The 19,050-nt window shown below is 52.7% G+C and overlaps 1 protein-coding gene across 6 annotated transcripts; it reads right to left on the bottom strand.

Annotated features, from left to right (window-relative positions):
* Positions 1-1,152: 1,152 nt before the first annotated feature.
* Positions 1,153-18,947, bottom strand: KCNIP2 (potassium voltage-gated channel interacting protein 2). Of its 6 annotated transcripts, none has more exons than XM_057308735.1 (10): positions 18,631-18,947; positions 5,729-5,824; positions 4,766-4,819; positions 3,989-4,113; positions 3,769-3,838; positions 3,529-3,599; positions 3,291-3,398; positions 3,001-3,105; positions 2,801-2,863; positions 1,153-2,494 (listed from the first exon to the last, which is right to left on the bottom strand). In XM_057308735.1, exons 1-10 carry the CDS (start codon positions 18,701-18,703, stop codon positions 2,447-2,449), a joined length of 813 nt encoding a protein of 270 aa, XP_057164718.1. In that variant the 5' UTR covers positions 18,704-18,947; the 3' UTR covers positions 1,153-2,446. The 6 variants fall into 6 exon arrangements, with proteins under 6 accessions (XP_057164718.1, XP_057164717.1, XP_057164720.1 ...); XM_057308734.1 differs by having other exon boundaries at positions 1,153-1,584; XM_057308737.1 differs by lacking the exons at positions 4,766-4,819; positions 5,729-5,824.
* Positions 18,948-19,050: the final 103 nt, after the last annotated feature.

Here is a 19,050-nt window from a genome sequence, read left to right as displayed (position 1 = left end):
TGTCAACTTGTTTAGACTATGCGTGATATGCACAGCATCCATCTTTCACTCACGAATCTTTACTATGCCTCAAGGCAACCCTGGACAGAGACTTGGGAGACTGGGTCTGGTCTCAATCTTCCTATAAACTCACTAGGTGACCTTGAGCAGGTCCTCTCCTCTCTCTGGGCCTATTTCCTTTTCTGTACAATGGAAGGCTGAGAGAAAGACTAGACCACAGGTTCTTAACTTCAGGTCCATGGCCGGGCTTCAGGGATATAAAAATATATGAAAAGGTGTGCATTTTTTTTTCTTCTGGACAGCAGGCCCACAACTTCCATCAGATCCTTCAGAGGGGCTGTGACCCAAAGAAATCCAAGGACCTATGGAGCAGATGGTTGTGTGATAAAGTGAGCAGGAAACACAGATGACAAAATGATGGATTCTGGAAGTAAGTTTTTCTTCCTTGGACACCATACTCCTCCGTTGACCTTGTCAATGTGTACGATGATGGAAGAGAAGAACTGATCCCCCTTCTGTGGATGGTGAAGCTTAGTCACCACATAATGGTGCCCGAGAGAAAGGATGGGAGGAACCTACCACTGGTGGTCCCTCTTCAGAAACAGAACAAAGAAAGGCAGCCATTCCACACAGGAATTCTCTATTACCCTTTGTGTCACTTGCTCCGTGGTGCCTGGGTCCACCCCATCCAATCCCTCATCATTCTTGGCTGGAGTATAGACACAAACTATGTCCATATTGGAGGCAAGCTTGGGATGTTTATACAAAGGAACTTTCTTTAGAAACTAAAGGGAATCCCCCCTCCAAAGAAAGCACTTTGAGGTTAACTAAGATGTCTGTAAATTAGAAATTCTTGATTTAGCTTGTAAGAATGTTTAGCCAAAGACAGCTGGTTTGGCATAATCTTTGGGTTATTAATACCCTGTCTCTTGTCTCCTCTAAGGATGTGGGAGAGAGATTCACATGGGGACCTCTCTGAGGTCAGGTAGGTTTCCAACCCTTCCAAAACCTGTGTCTCAATCTCCTGCCAAGGGTTGGCTAAGCTATGGAAAGAGAGGCACTTTCTTTGGAATCTAAGAGGCTACAGGTGCGGGAATTAGTGTGGTGAGGTATGTGTGCAGTAGGAGGGACAAAAAGGCAGAGACAGCAGCCTGTGCATAGCCATTGTGTTTTATTGGATTGGTGTATTTTTTTACTTTACAAAATATACAGAGGAGCCAAAAATGCAAAGCAGTCAACAGTGTTCTGATGGGAAAGGGGGCTCCCTCAGGGCCCTTCCCCTCAGATCCTGACTGAGTGGGAGGGTGAGCTAAATGGAACGAGCAGGTACATTAAAGGGCGGCAGCATGGCAAGAGCGGTCCCCGCCTTCTAGGTGTGTACAGGGGCATCCCTGGGTAGACTGAATAGAGCAAGAGGAGACCCTAAGTAGGAACTGAGGAGGCTATGTGGGGGGTTGGAATAGAGCCTGGGTAGATCAAAGATTCTAGTGCATGCCTCCTCACTGGGTTCAGATGCTATGCCTCCTTCCCCTTTCTTTTAAGGCATCCACTGGATGGTCCCTGACTCACTCCATGCCCCCAAGTCTAGAAGAAATGGCAAATGAAAACTTAAGTTGTAGCAATCGGAGAGGGGTAGACTGAAACTTTGGCAGGTATCAACTGGGACATCTCCCACTACTGTTGCCACCACCCACACAAACAGGAAGGAAGGAGAGGAAGAAATTCCAGGCATGAGCCAGACATTAGGATCCCAGGCTCTCCTGGAATACTGAGGAGAGTATGGAAATTTCTGCGGCATTTCCAAGGAGACAGTGTCTTCTGAAGGGCCTGGAACTCATATTCTGATAACCTGGGGTGGCAGACCTATAGGGCTCAGAGTGTCAGAGCTGTCACTGACAATCTCCAGGCCTTTCTACACTCTACCCCAGCCACCTATGACCTAACCACCTGGCTCAGGCCTAAGATTTCTCCTTCTACATTCTTGTCCCCCTCCTACAAGGCTCTCAAAAGTCTGAAAGGCCAGTCAGTGCCATGGATAGAGCAGACTCTCTGAGAAGGAAATCTTAGAGGAAATGGATATGAGATCAGGGATAGGGAAAGCACCATAGCAGGAGACATTTTGTCTAGTGTCATAGTTTCTAGAGTGGGGATGGAAGGTGGAGAACCATTTATTTTCTATAGCAGGGGTACCCTCAGCACTGAGTGTCAGGCAGGAAGGGGGTGGGAGCTGTTGGGAGTTGGGAACACCCCACAGATACACTCTGCCCACGCCCTGGCCCCTTTAGCTCCAACAGTCTGGACCACTGAATCCCCAGGCTCTTAGATTCCTACAGCCTCCAGGGCTGGGCGAGGATGAGGACAGACCTGGGAAGAGAAGGGTGAGTTCCACCTGGACTAGGGCTAGAATATGGTCCCCCCAGGAAAACTGACCCCCTTTCCTGGGGAGCTAGATGACATTGTCAAAGAGCTGCATGGACCTCATGATGTTCTCGTCCTGTAGCCATGGTGTGGGAGAGGCAGATTGGAGAGAGAGAGAAATAAAAAAAAGCTTATCAGGGACACAGAGAGGGACATTCACCTGAAATGGGGACATTCAGAGACAGAGAGAGGCAGGAAGGAAGGAGACACCCAGAGAGATCTGAAGTAGGGAAGGACAGTCCTCCCCGAGTTGTAAAAGAACAGGACTCGGGAGTGTGGACAAGTTAGGGAGATGATACTCGGCCCAAAGGAGCTTTCTCCTACATCACTGAATTGGACCCTGAGTCCAGATCATAGAAATGTGGAGGGCAGGGGCCTGTACCTTTTGGCAAGACTCAATGAATTCCTCAATGGTCACCACTCCATCCTTGTTCCTGTCCATCTTCTGCAAAAAGGTAGTCAGGTAGAGAGAAGAGGAGGGATGACAGGAGAGAGGCAGGCAGAACTCAGGTAAGTTCCCTGCCAGGACCTTGCCTCCTTCCCTTCACTCTAGGACCCTCCAGCCTACCCAGTCCCAGGCACCTGAAAGAAGCTCTCCACGTGCTCCCTTGGGGCCTCCTCTCGGAGTGCAGGATATGTATACTTGCCCATCATGTCATAGATGGATTTCATGATATCAAGCATTTCCTGTTAGGCCAAGAGAGAAAAGGATTCTTCCTCAGAGCCCCCAGCCTCCAAATCAGGAGGCCTAGAGCCTAGGGCAGACCTCACCCCTTGCTGGTGAAGCAAGCGTGGGTCACATTTTCCTCCTTAGGGCCCTTTGCACCTCCCCGACACATAAAAAACTCTCCAACTCTTTAGTTGCCCCACACCTCCTTGGTGATGCAGCCATCCTTGTTGAGGTCATACAAGTTGAAGGCCCAGTTTAGTCTGTCGTCTATGGTTCCCCGAAGAATCACCGACAAACCAGCCACAAAGTCCTGGGAAGGAGACAGGGGGAACTATATTTTCAGATACCCTTTACCCAATCACCAATATGGGTTTGGCCTGTGAATCCTGGCCCTGAAGCCCCAAGAAACAGGCCTCTTTAACCCACTTCCTCCAGCTCACCTCAAAACTGACCGAGCCGTCATGGTTGGTGTCAAAGGCATTGAAGAGAAAAGTGGCATATGTGCTGGAGTCTGTAGGATAAGCGTGGATAAGTTTGGCTTTCAGACAGGAGAGGACTTCCTACTTCTATGGAGTTCCCCAAACCCCTCTTATCACTTGCCATTCCCAGCCCCTCCAGAACCCCTTCCCCAACTCAGCCTAGAGTGGACAGCTGCTTCCTCTCAGGCCTTGTCCCCTCACCTCCTTGAGGAAAGAACTGAGAGTAAATCTGCTTGAAGTTCTCCTCATTGACAATTCCGCTGGGACATTCCTGGGAGGTGGGGGGAGAGTTAGAAACCAGACTGAGGGCAGAAACAAACCCCCTCCCCTTCCCTTTCACGTTCCTAAAGCATCCAGGCCAATCTTAGAAGTCCTGGATAGGCCCCTCCCCTCACCCAGTTTGGCCTTGCTTTGCACTCACATTCTTGAAGCCCCGGTACAGGACCTGCAATTCCTTGCGCGTGAACTTGGTTTGCTCCTGCAGCTGCTCCAGACCCTCTGGCCGGTGACACACCGTGGACAGTTCGAATTCATCCTCCACGCTGTCTGCAGGTGGGGCAGTGTGGGGGGAGGGGGACAGCCGCGCCTCAGGCCCGGCCTCCACGAACCCTCTTCAAAACCACCGACCCACCCATCCTCCCCACCTCCAACACCAGAGACCAGCCTGCCAGTTCCCTGGACCCCGGTCTGAGGATATCAAAGCAAGGAGAAGATGCTGGTCAGCTTCCAGGTCTATCAGTTGGCCGGGCCCATGGGCAGGCCTGGTCCCAGAGCCAGGGGTCCGACTCATCGCTTGCCCCTGGGCCCTTCTCCCCTGGTTGAAGGGGAAGGGCCCCCAACCCCATCTTCATCTCAGAAAGGGAGGAGTAGAAAAAATGGATTCAAGAGGAAGTATCTGAGGGTCCAGGCTCTGACCCACTCATATCCGCCCAGCCCCACACTTGCCCCGCCCAGATCCTTCCCTCCAGCCAATCCCCGCCTATCCCAGCCATGCTCGAGCCATGCCATGCCCCGCCCAGCTCCAGCCAAGCCCATCCAGACCCACCCCTACCCTGCTCCCAGTAAACCTTAGCTAACGTTTCATCCCTGGCCCCATCTCAGTCCTGCCCCAGCTCCCGACATCCAGTCCCCAGGCAAGTGCCCCCACCCCACGCTTCGGGAGGCCCCCGCCCCCGCCCCCACCAGGACAGTAAGTCACCTGGGTCCAGCGGGCGGGGTCTGTGGGGGCGGAGGGAAGCTGGGACTGCTAATGCTGAAGGGAGCGAACTGTCACCGAGAAAGTGGAAGACCCGGCCAACTGCAGACACACACCTCGCCCCTTACACTCAACAGCAAATCTCACAGACCTGCGTGTTACAACGCACACATCCCAGCCCCGCGCGCAGAGGCACACATAATGAACGAGCACAGACACACACGAAACAGACCCCACGCACACATGCTTGTGGGACTCACGTCTGTCATTTTCCTGAATCTACCCCCATGTGGGACCCAGTGGAATCAGACACAATGACACTCTCAAATAACCACAAAATGGGTCTCTGTGGCTTGCAAAATTCAGTATGATCCTATGGGGTGGGCAAGGCCCAACTGAGGAAACAGGCCTGGTGACAAAGTGAGGCCACTCCACTTGGGACCGGCTGGGACTAGAAAACCCAAGTGTCCTGGCATCTGGAGGAAGGCAGGCTCCATCCTCTGCACCTGCATCCATCCAGTCAGGGCAGGGGCGACATGCATCTGGAGGCCCAAAACATGCCCCGGGTACGGCGGGCGGCCACAGTCGCAGACACTAAGCCCCGCACAGACCTCACAGCAGTCTGGTCGCGCCGGGCCACAACTGGCCATACTCACCGTCTCAGGCCTCAGCCCTGCCACACTGGCCACGCCCAAACACCCGGGGCTCACTAATTTTGCTGACCGGTGACGCCCACAGACACTTGGGCCCCGCCCCCAAACTGGCCCCGCCCGCACGTTCCGCTGGCTCCTGGCACTGCAGCCAGGCCCTCCCCACACTTGGACCTACCAGCGCCCACTCCCCCCCCCCGCCGGTCACGCCCACACACGCACACGCGCGCACACACACGCAGGCCTGCTTCTGTCACACTGGTCACACCCCGACACATACGGGCCCCGCCCCCGGAAGCACAGGAGAGGCACTTGCTTTCACTGACTGAGGGCAGGGCCTGGGGCCCGCAGCAAGGCAGCAGCTTGAGGAACCGCTGCTTCAGCGCTTTTTTAGTGGGCCCTGGAGGGTGGCCTGGGAAGAGAGAAGACCCCAGGAAGGCACATTAACCTCCACTATCCCTCCGTTCCCCTCCCCACTGTCACAAATCAACCCTGAGGGGAAGGGGTGTTGTGAGGGGACTGGAGGAGAATGGTGAGAGTAGCTGGGCTGGGTTAGGGAAGCCCAGTGGGTTTCACAGGCATAGAAAGTCCACTCAGGCATCTTGGATAATGGGACACAGTTGGGGACAATGAGGCCACCAAGGGGAGGTGGCACTGGCCTCGGTGCCTGCTGACCCAGTGCCCTCAGCTCCAGTGCTTTAGCTGGACCTGAGGGTGACTTCCAACCCAAGAACTGCCTGGGTAGGAACACCTCTGTCTCTCTCTCTCACACACACACACAGTGACAGGCGCGTATAGTGACACACAGAATGATAAATCACAGTGATGGATGCCATACAGGGACAGCTTGATACCCAGCAACTCACTCAAACCCAATGGCCTAATTAAGCAGGCCCCAACCCATGCACACGCGCACAGGTACACACACACTTTGACACAGTATTCCTTAATACAAACATATACAAATGTGTCCTAAGAAAAACGACACGTACATATGAGGACCCACACAGGCCATCTTACATGCGGCGTGATCAAACCACACAGAAACACATGGGACATCATGACACGGTGTGTTAAGGACACTAGAATACACTGTGACCCTATAACAAGGTCACCACGACACATACCCATATCATATTGTGACTTAGGTGCCCATGGCACCCAGATACCTAAGATAGCACATCACCAACAGAACCCATGTTTGTTCTGCCAACCTTTCCCCTCATCCTAGGGCACCCAGAATCTCCCTGCCAGTGGAACAAAGTTCCTCATCGGCTAACTCACCCACCCTAAAAGTGTGTCCCCTCCCATGTCTTTGAAGGTAACATGATAGCAAACTTTGAAGCAATAACAGACTTTGGAGATGAGTATTTTTTGTAATGTGGGGCCACCCAGAGCCACTGACCACAGTTACCCTCACTTCCCCTTATTTAGACCCCCGTGTCCTACAGCTCTAATTGCATCCCAGGGAGGGTTCTGCGTTGGTGTGCCTGTGTCCGGCAGCACCCGCCTCCAGACTCCAGGACCAGAGTCCACAGGGGCCTTAGCACACTGCCCGAAGTTGCTCTCAGTCCATTTCTGAAGGGGCCCAACTTCCTTGGGTTGTAGGTTACTAGGGCATCCCAACTCCCACGCAAGCCCCGCCCCCCAAAACCAGGCTCCACCCTTCAGGATCTAGCCCTGCTCCCTGGCGGTAACTGCTTAAAGTCAACGCCTCCCCCTCCAATACGTCCTCTCTTCCCCTCCCCCCGCAGAGCTATGGAGAGGTAGGAGGGAGACCATGGCCGAGTGGGGGATCGATGGCGGCCTGGCCCCCAGCCCAGGGCTCCATTAGCCCCGACTCTGGTTTCCCGAAGCCGGATTGCGCGCCTGGGGCCTCCGGTGGTGTAGTTGCAGCTGGACTGGGAAGGGCGGGGGGGGGGGGGGGGGGCGGGGAGGAACAGCACCCTGCCTCTCCCAACCTCCCCATCTTCACACTTCCCCCCCCTTCCCTGGTCCCCTCCCTGCTCCCAGGACTCCGTCTCCTCTAGGCTCCCCTGAAAGGTGGGAAGGGAAGAGCTGCCTTCAGCCTACAGAACACCTGGGTTTCCTGGATGACCCCTCTTCCCACCAAACAGTCTAAAGGGCATGGCACATCAGAGCCAAACTGACTTCATCTTTTCAGGATTAGATGAACCCCAGTTCATCTAGGACCAGCCCTTGCTCCCCACCCCACTCTGATAAATGCAGCAGAGGATGGAAGGTGAGTTGGGAGTTTCCTGCTCTTACTGCTAGAGCAGGCAATTCATTGGCCCTTCCTCTTGTCTCCAGCTCCCTTCACATCTTTTCAGTTCTCCCCAGTGTCTACCCTATAGCCCTCCTATCATGGGTCTTGCCTATTTTCCTGTCCCTGGTGGAACTGGAGAATAGCTGTGCTGTGGAGCTGCGCAGTTCTTGGTGTGAAGAGGAGGGAGAGGCCAGATCTCTCAGGAGGAAGAACATGCTCCCCTCTCTACCTCCAGTATCACTCTCTCCACTAGACGTTGGGGTGATGTGGAGAACTGATTTCTCATTCCCAATGCCCAGGCCCTGGAGAGCCTGAGGCAAAATGGAGGGCAAGGGGGCCTGGGAAGCAAGGTCCCTGATCTATTCTACCCCTCACCCTCCTGCCAGAGCTCATCTAAAAATGTCTCATTCACAGTGTTTCCACTCCTGTCCCCCCGAACCCACCCCCATCCCAAGTCTTGAGTTTGGAGCTGGTATTTCCTCAGGGAACTCTGGGAACAGCCATACACATAATCCAGTACCCAAAGGGGCTCAGCCACACAACCTGTCTCCCTCAGGCACAGTCACAGTCACAGTCACAGTCACCATCTCACAAAGTCACATACCCTGTCCCTCTGACACATAAAATCACATCCCTGCCACACACAAAGGCTCACACACTCACACACTTTGTCCTTTTTCACGCAGACGAACACATGCTCACACCCCCTGTATCTCTCACACAGAGTCCGTGCACACTCTGTAACCTACACCTGCAAGGATGGAGATGTGGAGAGTCACACACGTCTTCAGAGCCATTGTGGGTCCCTGGCCCCAAAGGGACTCCCCAGAAGTCTGGTGGTATCTCAGAATCCCTGGAACCTCCTTCCTCTACTCCTGATAGCCCTGTTTCCAGACCTCTCCTCATGTCCCCGATAGATTCCCCTCATCTCCATACCCCAAGTCCTCCCATGCTGTGCCTCTCATCACCCCCCCAAAACACCCTGGCCCCTGGCCCTCTCTCTCTTCCGCTCCCTCAGACACCCAGCCCCCAGATTCCCTCCTCACCTCCCCCAGAAGCCCCTCCCCCAGACACACTCCTTGAATTTCCCTCTTTACCTCTCTCAGATGTTCTGTTCCCCAAGCATCCCTCCTCACCTCCCCCAGAAGCCCTACCCCATCACTAACATGCTTACCCTGCCCCCAGTCATAAAAGCACAGTGACCCCCTCCCCAGCGCTGCGGGAGGCTGTTCCTCCAGTCAGCAGCCCAGACACAGCCAGACACCTGGGTTACCTTCCAAGGAGACTGGCTCAAAAAGGCCAAACTGCTCCAGGACCTTGACAAACAGAGCGAGGACCACAAGCACAGCAACCATCTCCAGCCCTTCCAGGTTCATGGTGGGCCTGGGGCATGGCCCCCACCAGCTGAGGCTCGGACACACTGGCTGCCCTCCTCACACCACCTCCCCCTCAGGCTCCCCAGCCCGAGTAGGACCGCCTGCAGCCTCCCTCCCCCTCTCCCTCCCAGGATCTCCTCCCTCTCCCGCCCCCTCACCCCGCCTCTGCCCCACACGCCTCCCAGCCACAGCCTCTTCCTCTTCACGGGGCCACTTCAGCCTACGGACTGGCATCTCCTCAGGAGCCTTTGGCGAGAAGGATATGGGCCAGAACAGGCCAGGCCAGGGGAGGAAGGCAGTGACCCGCCTCTGTCCCTGAGGACAGCTTCCCCCGGACACCTTGTGGCTTCTGTGCCAAAGGGGGGGGCAGAGGGAGGAGCTATGCTTAGGGAGAGGGCAGGGAAGGGCAGTGTATGTGTGTGTATGTGTGTATGTGTGTGTATAAGGGAAACTACGAGCTACACAAGTATAAGTAATAGATGTATGTGTCAGAATATAAGTGTCTAGGTGTTTTCTTGTGTGTATTCCTGTGTCTGACTGTATGGCGATGATGTGTTTCTCCTCTTATGTGTGTCTGTGTGTGTGTGGTTTACACATGATTGTGTCTGTGTCTATTAGGTGTGTGTCTTATATATATGGGTAAGTGACCTGGGTGTCCATGATATGTGTGTGAGTGCACTGGAGTATTTCTGAGTGTGTACGGGGTGTCAGGTGTATGTGTTTAGCAGGGCTGTAGGGTCTAGGTCTGAAGACTGATAGTATAGATGTGTCCTATAATTAGGAGTATGGGTCTACATTGATTGTGTAATTGTATCTGCGTGGAGCTGTACGGAGAATATAAGCGGGGAGAAGGCAGTGACCTCTCCAGTCAGGAGGACACTACCAACATCGATCGTGGTTGCCATGGAGACTGTGAGGCGGGAAGCACCTCTTTCCACAAGCCACAGACAGGGAAACTGAGGCCCAAGGGAAGGAGGATTAGGTCCAATAGCCTGGGCAGGAAAAAGGCTGCTTAGCCTTATCATGACCCCCTGGGGAGGGAACTTATTATGGTTACCTTTGGGTCCCAAAGATTCAAATCCTTTGGGAGAGAAGAGAGAGAGCTCCCTTCCTCTCACCCAGGATCTGCCAAATTGTTACTGAACTGATGGAGAAGCCCAGAGTAGGAGGGAAATCTGAACCCTCCAAAGAAACCACCTACCCTCACCCCCTGGAGCATTCTTGGAGCCTGTCCCCCATCTTTCCTGCTCCTTCTCGGTGGGGGGGGGGGGGGGCAGCAGCTCTGTGTGTGTGTGTGTGTGTGTGTGCCCGCGCGCACACCTCCTGAGGGTGTGCATGTTTGTAGGGGTGGGGAGAGGCCTGCAGCACCAGTGAGCCAGAACACAAGAGCCTCTGAGCTACTGCCACAGCTGGGGAACATTGATTGAGCACTCACTATGTGCTAGATAACACGCTATGTGCTTACAGACATGATCATATTTTAAAATTTTTTAAATTTAAATTCAATTTAGTTAACATACAGTGCATTATTAGCTTCAGGGGTAGAATTTAGTGATTCATCCGTCGCATGTAACACCCAATGTTCATTATATCAAGTGCCCTCCTATCACAATTCTTTTAAGATTTTATTTTTTAAGTAATCTCTACACCCAACTCGGGGCTCAAACCTACAACCCCGAGACCAAGAGTCACAGGTTCTTCCAACTGAGCCATCCAGGTGCCCCTAGACATTATCACATTTAATTTTCACAACAAACCTATGAAGGAAGTGCCATTATCCCCACATGACTTGTGGTAAAACTAAGGCAAAAGGAAGTTAAGAAAATCAATCACCAAGATTAGTAAGAGTCAGAGCCTCAGTTTTAACCCAGTTTGACCCTGAGCCTGTGCTCTAAACCATTGCACTACACTGGCTCCCTTCTTAGACAGCTTGCCCACTCAGGAGGCCCAGGTTAGGGGGACTGACCCCAGAGGGAGCCCTCCCCCTCGTCCAGCTCTGGGATGAATGTGTCTCAGCTGCAGTTGGGTGAAGGTCCGGGTGGGGCTGTCCTACAACTTCATTTGAAATTGATCTGCAGTTCTACCTGGCCACCACTGGGGGTCAGGAGTCCATCTCATACCTTATTTCACCCCTTCCCTAATCCCTCACCCCACAATATCAGTGGAAAGTGTGGAAAGGATGGGAAGAAGGGTATGCCACAGGCTGGCTTGGTCATCTGCTTGCCCGTCTACCCCTCCTCCAGGAAGAAGTCAACCTAGGGACTGCTTTTGGTTTCTCACTCCTTAGAGATTACAGATTTACAGATGAAACCAGCAAATATCTCCCTGTCACTGTCCAAATTCCACACCTGGCATTTAATTCCCCCTACCCTCATCAGATTCCTTTCTTTCCAGCCACTTTGGCCTCCTCACTGTCCCCCAAACACATCAAACTCAGTGCTATCTCTGTGCCTTTGCTCCTGCTACGAATGCCCTCCTTTCTGATCTCCTTCTGTTCTGCAGTTCTCACCAACAGGACCTCCAGCCCTCAGCAGGCTCCCAGTGACCTGAATTTCTAGTGAACTCAATGCTGGGCCTTCAAAACTTAGCACCTAATTCTGTAATATTATTAAGTGTGAATAGTAAAAGGAGGAAGCATAGCATGGTAGGGAATAGTGTGGGCCAGAGTGCCAGATTCCTGGTTTTGTCAGTTGCAATTAACTGGGCAAGTTCTTAACCTCTGTGTGCTCCTGTTTCCCACCTCATTTGGTTGCTGGGAGGCATAAATGAATTAATACATGGAAAGCTGTTAGAATAACTCCTGGCACAGAGTAACTGTGAAGTGTTTGTTACCATTATTAATAACATAACATCTCCCCCCCTTACATTTCTATAACTCTTAATTAACAAAGCAATTCCACAAACATTGTTATCTTGATGGCTTCTCATGACAACCCTACGAAGACAACCCTACGAAGAGGTAGAGTGAATAGTATCGTGCCCATTTCACTGATGAGGTAAACGAGGTCCATAGAGATAAACAGAGCCTTGCTTGAGGTCACCTAGCTAAGATGAAAGGATGCATATTTGAACCTAGATCTTTCTGAATCAGTCCTGTTTTCTCAACTAGATTCCAAGCTCCTAAAGGGCAAAGATGTTTAAAAATTGGACTTATAGGGGCGCCTGGGTGGCACAGCGGTTAAGCGTCTGCCTTCGGCTCAGGGCGTGATCCCGGCGTTGTGGGATCGAGCCCCACATCAGGCTCCTCCACTGGGAGCCTGCTTCTTCCTCTCCCACTCCCCCTGCTTGTGTTCCCTCTCTCACTGGCTGTCTCTATCTCTGTCGAATAAATAAATTAAAAAAAAAACTAAAAAAAAAAATTGGACTTATATACATTGAATGCCAGGCTCTGATCTGGTGCTTGTGGAACAAAGGTGAACAAAACAGGGTTCTGGCTTCCACTGGGTAGGGAGAGACAGCCCACTGAGAGAACTATAAGGCTCCTATTCATTCAAAAAATATTTGTTATGTGCCTACTATGTGGTAGGAACTGTTCTAGGCAGGCCATGAAATGAGCTATGAAAGCTCGTTTAACTGTTAAAGGTCTCTAACTTGGAGGCCAGGAAAACCTTGGAGAGGGTATTTTTTGAGCTCGTTCTTAAAAGATGGCTAAATGTCAACAGTCTACCTTAACAAAGGGATCTACATTTATTGAGCACATTTTGTGTCCTGGACACTTTACATATATTATCTCACTTAGTCTTCATAATAAACCTGACAGGTAGGGTCTATTAATCCTGTGTTTACAGCTGACATGGTCAGAGTGAGTAGTAGTATACCCATTTTGCAGATGAAAGAATTGAGGCTCAGGGAAGTGATTTTCCCAAGACAGCACAGATGATGAAGAATGGATCAAGACTTAAACCAGGACCAAAGATCTGCCAGCCTGTCCTTCCAATGTGTGGGGGTGTCAAGGAACCTTGGATGACGGTAGCTTAGTTTGTGTTGGGGGAGCCATAAGTGATAAGACCAAAATGGCTCAGATTCCATGGAGCCTTGAATGTCAAGCCAGACTATCTGGAATGAAAGAGGCAGCACAGTCACATCTTCTGGGTCTCTGCTGCTGATTCACAGATGGAGAGACTGACAACTTTGCAGTCTGTTGCCCTGTCCCTGGACGCTCCTCTTTTGTCTCTTACCCCCACCCTCAACCTTCAGAGACCCTGACCCAGCCTCACAGGGACTCAACCAGGCCTCTGGTGGGAAGGTCTGTAAGTGAAAGAGTGAGTTGTTTTCCAGACTCTCCTGTCTCCCCACTCAGAGACCTTTCAAGTCCCAGGGCCCAAAGAGAAACTTGCCCAGATCTGTCCTCCCTAAGCATCCCTGTCTCACTTAGCTCTTCATCCAAGGGAGTGAAATCTTAATGGAAGCACTTCAGGCAGAGTGAGGGCTCAAGGGAATGCTATCTTGAAGCATTAGGTGGGCCCTCCTTAGGTCCCTCAAATTTCACTGCAGATATACTCCTAACATTTAGTCGTTTATCTCTCACAGTTCAAACCCAGAATAATACTGCCTGATGAGGGGACCCACCCTATATAGCTGTACCACTATCATCTGTCCTTGACCCCCCAGTGAAGAACCCAGCCAGTGAAGACCCTAGAGCTCTTCTCTCAGTCCCCCAGCCCCACTCCATTCCCAGCCAGGCCAGAAGACAGAGCACCCCCCAGCTGCATTAGGTGATTAATGAACTCCCTACACTTTGGGGCTATTTTGGGGCCTGGAAGTCATTCCTGCTATGATTGAGAGCTGGCCCTGCCAGGCTCCAGCCATCTGTCACTGGAGACAGGTCCAAGCAGGGGGCTTGAGGGACGCATGCTCCCCCAAGAGACTGCCAAGCATGGCTCTGGCTCAGCCCCATCTCCCCTTCTGGGGAAAACATGGCAAGGATAGGCCTCCAGAGGCTCAAGAGGATACCAGAGCCAGAGATGGAGAGAGTCAGAGAACTACAGATCCCAGACTGCCATGGGGCTAGGTTGTTCTGGTTTCTCCGGGCCAGGTGGGGAGGTGATGCTAGGTTCTGTGGGCCGTGGCTAGGTAGCCCTAAGGAAACCCAAGTGGAGGTGTGTGTAAATCTCAGCAGTACCATGGTATGATATCCACAATCCGCATGTCATAAATTCCACACATGCCACACCAAGGTACAATCTTGTGAAGACTATACAACTCACTTAGTGTGACTCAGGAACCCTCAACCCAACTCTAAAGCATAGAACCCCAGGCACATGCAGTTTCAGTGTCACAGAATCCCGAAGATATGAAACCCCAAGGATGCACAGACCCAGTGATCACAACCTGAGTGAAGCATAACCCTGTTCGTACAGACTCCCAGAGATAGACGAAATGGTGACATACAATCCTTATGCCACACAAATCTATTCATCCCGTCATTCATGAACTTACTAGGTGACTTTATGTCGGTCTTGTCCCACCTCAGGATTTTTTCCTTCTGGATACTGATCCCAGTCATCTTAAAATCCCATTAAACTAAGCAATTTAGTAAAGGGTTGTGCCTTTTCCCTGTTCTGCTGCAAGCTTCCTCCTTTTATCCCTGCAAGGGGCCTCGACCCTTACATCCACCTGCTTAAGGCTCCCTCCTCTATCCTTAGTGAGAAGACCTGCCTCATCCTCCACCATTTGAGGGACCATGATGCCCCACATCCTTTCCTTTTTGAAGACCCCTATCCTCTACCTTCTCTGTAAGAAACCCTATCCCTAGCTCCACTCTGTCAGGGAGCTTGCCCTTTAAACCCTTTCTTTTGAGGGATCATGCTCTCTCCATCTCTGTGAGGGTCCCTTCCCCTCCCCACCTCTCTAAGGTTCTTATCCCACTTCACTCACTTTTTGAAGGGTCCAGCCCCTTCCTCCCTTCCTCATACCTGGCGACAGCGACCCAGTCACCAGCTGGTAAAGGGATCTCGCTGCCTGCCCCAACGGGCTCCGGCACCTGCGGGGGCATCGGTTCATGGTTCTGCTGAGAGCACACTGGCCAAGCTCCACCCCCAAAGCCCGGGGCGGTCTAGTCTCCGCCCCCACCCGAGTGGGCCCTGCGTGGGCGGCGCGGGAGGGCCGGACCCGCAGGACCAGAATCTCGGACAGCAGAGTCTTCTTTAGCTTGCTGTCTGCTCTGGGCTGCAAGGGGGAAAACGCACCCTGGCCCCGTCATCTGAAGCACCCATCCTCAAAGTTCCTAGAGTGGAGGGCGGGGGTGGGGGAGGGGAGGACGGACTCTCTCACAACCTTCTTTGGGAATGGTTTCTGGATTTCTCGTGGGGAGAAGAGGCACCCACGGGTTGTGAAAAAAGAAGCTGGGGGAGGGGATAATGAACCTTATTCCTTATTGTCCCTCTTTAGTCCTTCCTTCTCTGCCTGTCGCACACCTCCCCCTCCCAATTTGGCAGGGAGAAGCGAAGGGGGTAAGAGGACATAGTTGTCATGGCAACTTCTCACACTTCCATACTTCCTAAACCAATGGGAGAGAAAGCAAGAGGAAGGAGGAGGAGCTGGACAGAGTAGTTGGGTGGCAAAAAAGAGGCGGCTCCGAATCCCTTTCTCTCATAACTTTTGTTTTGTGTCCCTCAGTCTTGCTCCAGTGGGTTCACAGATTCTCCCATCATATGTTGACTGCCAGCCAAATGCATGAAGCAGAAGCTCTCCTCCCCTCAGTCCCAGCCAGGACTCCTCTCTATGGGGCAGTACCCCAAGTAAACCCTTTAAGGACCCACTGACGGCTTCAAACTGCCGGGACAGCCTACAGGAGAGACATAGTTCCACTGCTCCGACTGGGATTCTGTATTTTTGGCTAAAAATCCTACATTTAGGATTTAGGAGAGCGTCGCCTGCAAACTCCACGCAAATTTTGCCACTTGATTTGGAGGCGACGTCCCCGTTTGGAATCAGCTCCGTAAGCATGGCTGCTCTACGACCACACGGGGGCGCCCTAGACTGGGGAAAAGATATTTACGAGCACAGGGACCCGAGTTCAGGCCTTGGCCACCTGGATCCCAACTCTCTCCTCAACGTCCCCAGTCCTTTCTTTGCTTCCAGCTTGGACAGGACTGCCACTGACTGATGCTTTTCCCCACCACGCCGTACTTCTAAGTAGCCCTGTCAGGCTTGGAAGACCAGAGGGGTAGATCTGGGGCGGGGTGGGGCTCAGATTCTCCCCACCGCCCCCCCCCCCCAAAAAAATCTCTTCCAGCTTTGAGTCTGGAGGAGCGGGGGAGGAAAGTAATCGGGGGTATACCCGGGATGCCTATGACTTAAGGACTGCCTCCCTGTCAACCTAATGGACCAGAATGACGGAAGCCAAAGACCACCCCCATGTCCGTCCCAGGAATCCCCCCTACACAGGGAAGGAACTTTGGGAACTAGGAAGGCACGGCAGTACATCGTCCAGAGTGCTCGTCAGCACCTCGGACAACGACTCCCCTTCCGGCTCCAACTCAGGCATCTCAGGGCACCCAGCACCTTATCACGTTATCAGGGGGAGTCCCAACCTCAATTGTCTCCTGCTGTAAGATAAGCCCTCCTTTGAAAGGAGAGCTCCTGGTAGTGCTATTTCTACTTTGAAGTCGTGTGTGGAGCTATCTACAGTGAGAATGCTGATGATGAACACCATTCTTGATACTTGTCAACATTTGACCTGATTTCACTTGGGAGGTAGACAGGCAAGACGTAGTATTCTCCATTTTAGAGATGAGAAAAGTGAGACCCAGAGAGCAAAAGTAATAGAAAGCTCATTCCTGCACCTTCCAATACAAGTGCTTCCCCACCTTCACCAGCCTCTGTTTCAAATAGCCAAGTGGGGAGGGGATGATTCCACTAAAGGGGAAAATCAGTTAAAGAAGAAAGCAAACACTGACTACTGTGGTGCTAATGAGCACCTTGGGGCCTTACACTCCCAAGGATCCTGGGTTGGTGAGAACACAGGTCAAACCAGAGCTGGACCTTTGGATTCCATCCCAGTCTGAACCACATCTAGGGCACATCTGGGGCCTGCTTGAGCCAAAGAGCTCTCCCTTCTGGGAGTCTCAGCATAGGAAGTAGGACTTCCCCAGGGTCAGTGAGTAGGGGAACCACTTTCTCAAGGCATTAGATCCTAGTTCTCTTCCCCATCCTGGAGACTTAACCTCACTCCTCTAAGGACAGACAAGGATCATGGGCTCCCTGCACCTCCCCAACTTGTTTCAGACACAGGAGACAGTCTGCCTCCTCCCATTCATTGTTGGAGTTCCCGGGCAGGCTGCACAATGAGACAGAAAACACACACACACACACACACACACACACACACACGGAAATGTATACAAGGTGACACACTCACCCACACAAACACGTGGGTCTGCCTACCAAACCCAGGAATATTTGAGGGCCCAGATGTACTCCATATTGTGGGAGACAGAGAACGTCTGGGCAGCAAAGTAGTTTGGGGAGGCCACACGGCACCTTCCAGACCAAGAGCTTCTATCTCTGGGTCTGGAGGGGAAGCAAGAGGGGATGTTTTCCTTCAGGATTGGATGAAGTTCTGAGAGGGTTGCTGAGGGTTAAAGGAGCTTCAGTTGAAAGAATGATCTCTGAATACTTTCTTGGGGCAGGGGTGGAGAAGCGATGACCCAACACTAACCAAAGCCTCTGCACAAGGGCCAGGTGCTGTTTCTGGGAGCCAGGCTGGGCTGACACTAGAGTCCCTCCTCGGGTCCACCTGGGCTGTTTGTAGAAAATGTAAGGAAGCAGTGTTGTGCGGAAAGGCCCCCTTATACACCAGGAAACCAGAGAGGCAGCAAGGGTTTAAGACTCGTCATAGACACTCACAGAACCCCACTGCAGACATTGCCACATCGAAGTACACAATCAGCACCGAAATGCCAATAAAATCTGCATAGTCTCACAATCACAAAACACAATACAACCTACTTTAACAAATGCTTGCCCCAGGAGGGTCACAGTCATAAAGTCTTACAAAGAGACATACTCCCATAAAGGCAAGCCCTGACACATTCTGACAGTCACATGTCACTTCATACAGAGTCACACACTCAAAGCACGGAGTTGCACATAGAACACAGACACATGGTCAAAACAACTTCATTAGTACAACAGAGTCCTACAAAACCTCACTCAAACATTTGACAAGATCATACAATTGCACAGCCAACAAAATCACACTCACCCTATCACCAAGCCTAGGGCACATGGCAACCAGCTGAGGGAGGCGCACACACATATACACACACAGACACACACAAAGAATGACAGGCGCTCACGCACGTAACACCTCCCACTCCAGACACTCTCCTAGCTTTGTGTCACACACGCCCACACCTGCTGCCTCTCCCCACCTGCCCGCCTGTCTCCCCCACCCCCCACAGGACCCAAGGCTTTGAACCCCAGTGTCCTGCTTCCCTGAACAGCCTGGAGGGTGCCTGTGAATGGGGTAGAGCGTGAGTAAGGGCCTGGCCAGGGTCAGATAGGCTTAAGAGTCTGGGGGGGGGGTGATGAAATCTACACTCCCTCCCACGACCCTTGAGCCCAACTCACCTGTGAGCTGGTCATAGGATCCGTCCAGGTCTCGGGAATCGGACAAACTCTCCTTGCGGCCCTGGCCCCGCATGGCCCCCGGCGCCCCCGTCCCGTCCCGCCTGGGCCGTGGGAGGGGGCGCCGGGTGGCCAAGATAGGGCGCTCACACGGCGCCCCCTGGCGGCGTTGCACGCTGTCTGGGCTGGGGCTGAGTCTGGGATGGACTGAGGTCCCGCTGGGGGTCCTGGGGCAGGAGCGGGAGGCTTGGGCAGTAGGTGAGCGCAGAGCCGGAGGCAGAGCGGAGCTAAGCACGGAGCCAGAGCCAAGCCGCCTCTCTCCTCCCGCCCCCTCCCCGCGGCTGTCACCGCCGCCTCCCCCCTTTGGCGCTGCCGGGATTGGCTCCCCCTACCCCCGCCCCCTCCTCTTTGCAGCTCGGGGGA

This window comes from Ursus arctos, unplaced genomic scaffold (assembly GCF_023065955.2).
Source record: "Ursus arctos isolate Adak ecotype North America unplaced genomic scaffold, UrsArc2.0 scaffold_7, whole genome shotgun sequence".
In the NCBI taxonomy this organism is placed as follows: domain Eukaryota; kingdom Metazoa; phylum Chordata; class Mammalia; order Carnivora; family Ursidae; genus Ursus; species Ursus arctos.
This window is presented reverse-complemented; position numbering and strand designations above follow the sequence as displayed.

Bases quoted from the DNA above. Each gene is read 5' to 3' on its own strand.
- KCNIP2 (XM_057308734.1), bottom strand. From the start codon at position 18,703: ATGCGGGGCCAGGGCCGCAAGGAGAGTTTGTCCGATTCCCGAGACCTG. The intron at 3,106-3,290 runs GTGTGGGGCAAC...TTGGCCTAACAG, and splicing joins ATGGCTGCATCACCAAGGAG to GAAATGCTTGATATCATGAA. The intron at 1,585-2,800 runs GTACAGGCCCCT...CATTTCTTCTAG, and splicing joins TCATTGAGTCTTGCCAAAAG to ACTTGGGGGCATGGAGTGAG.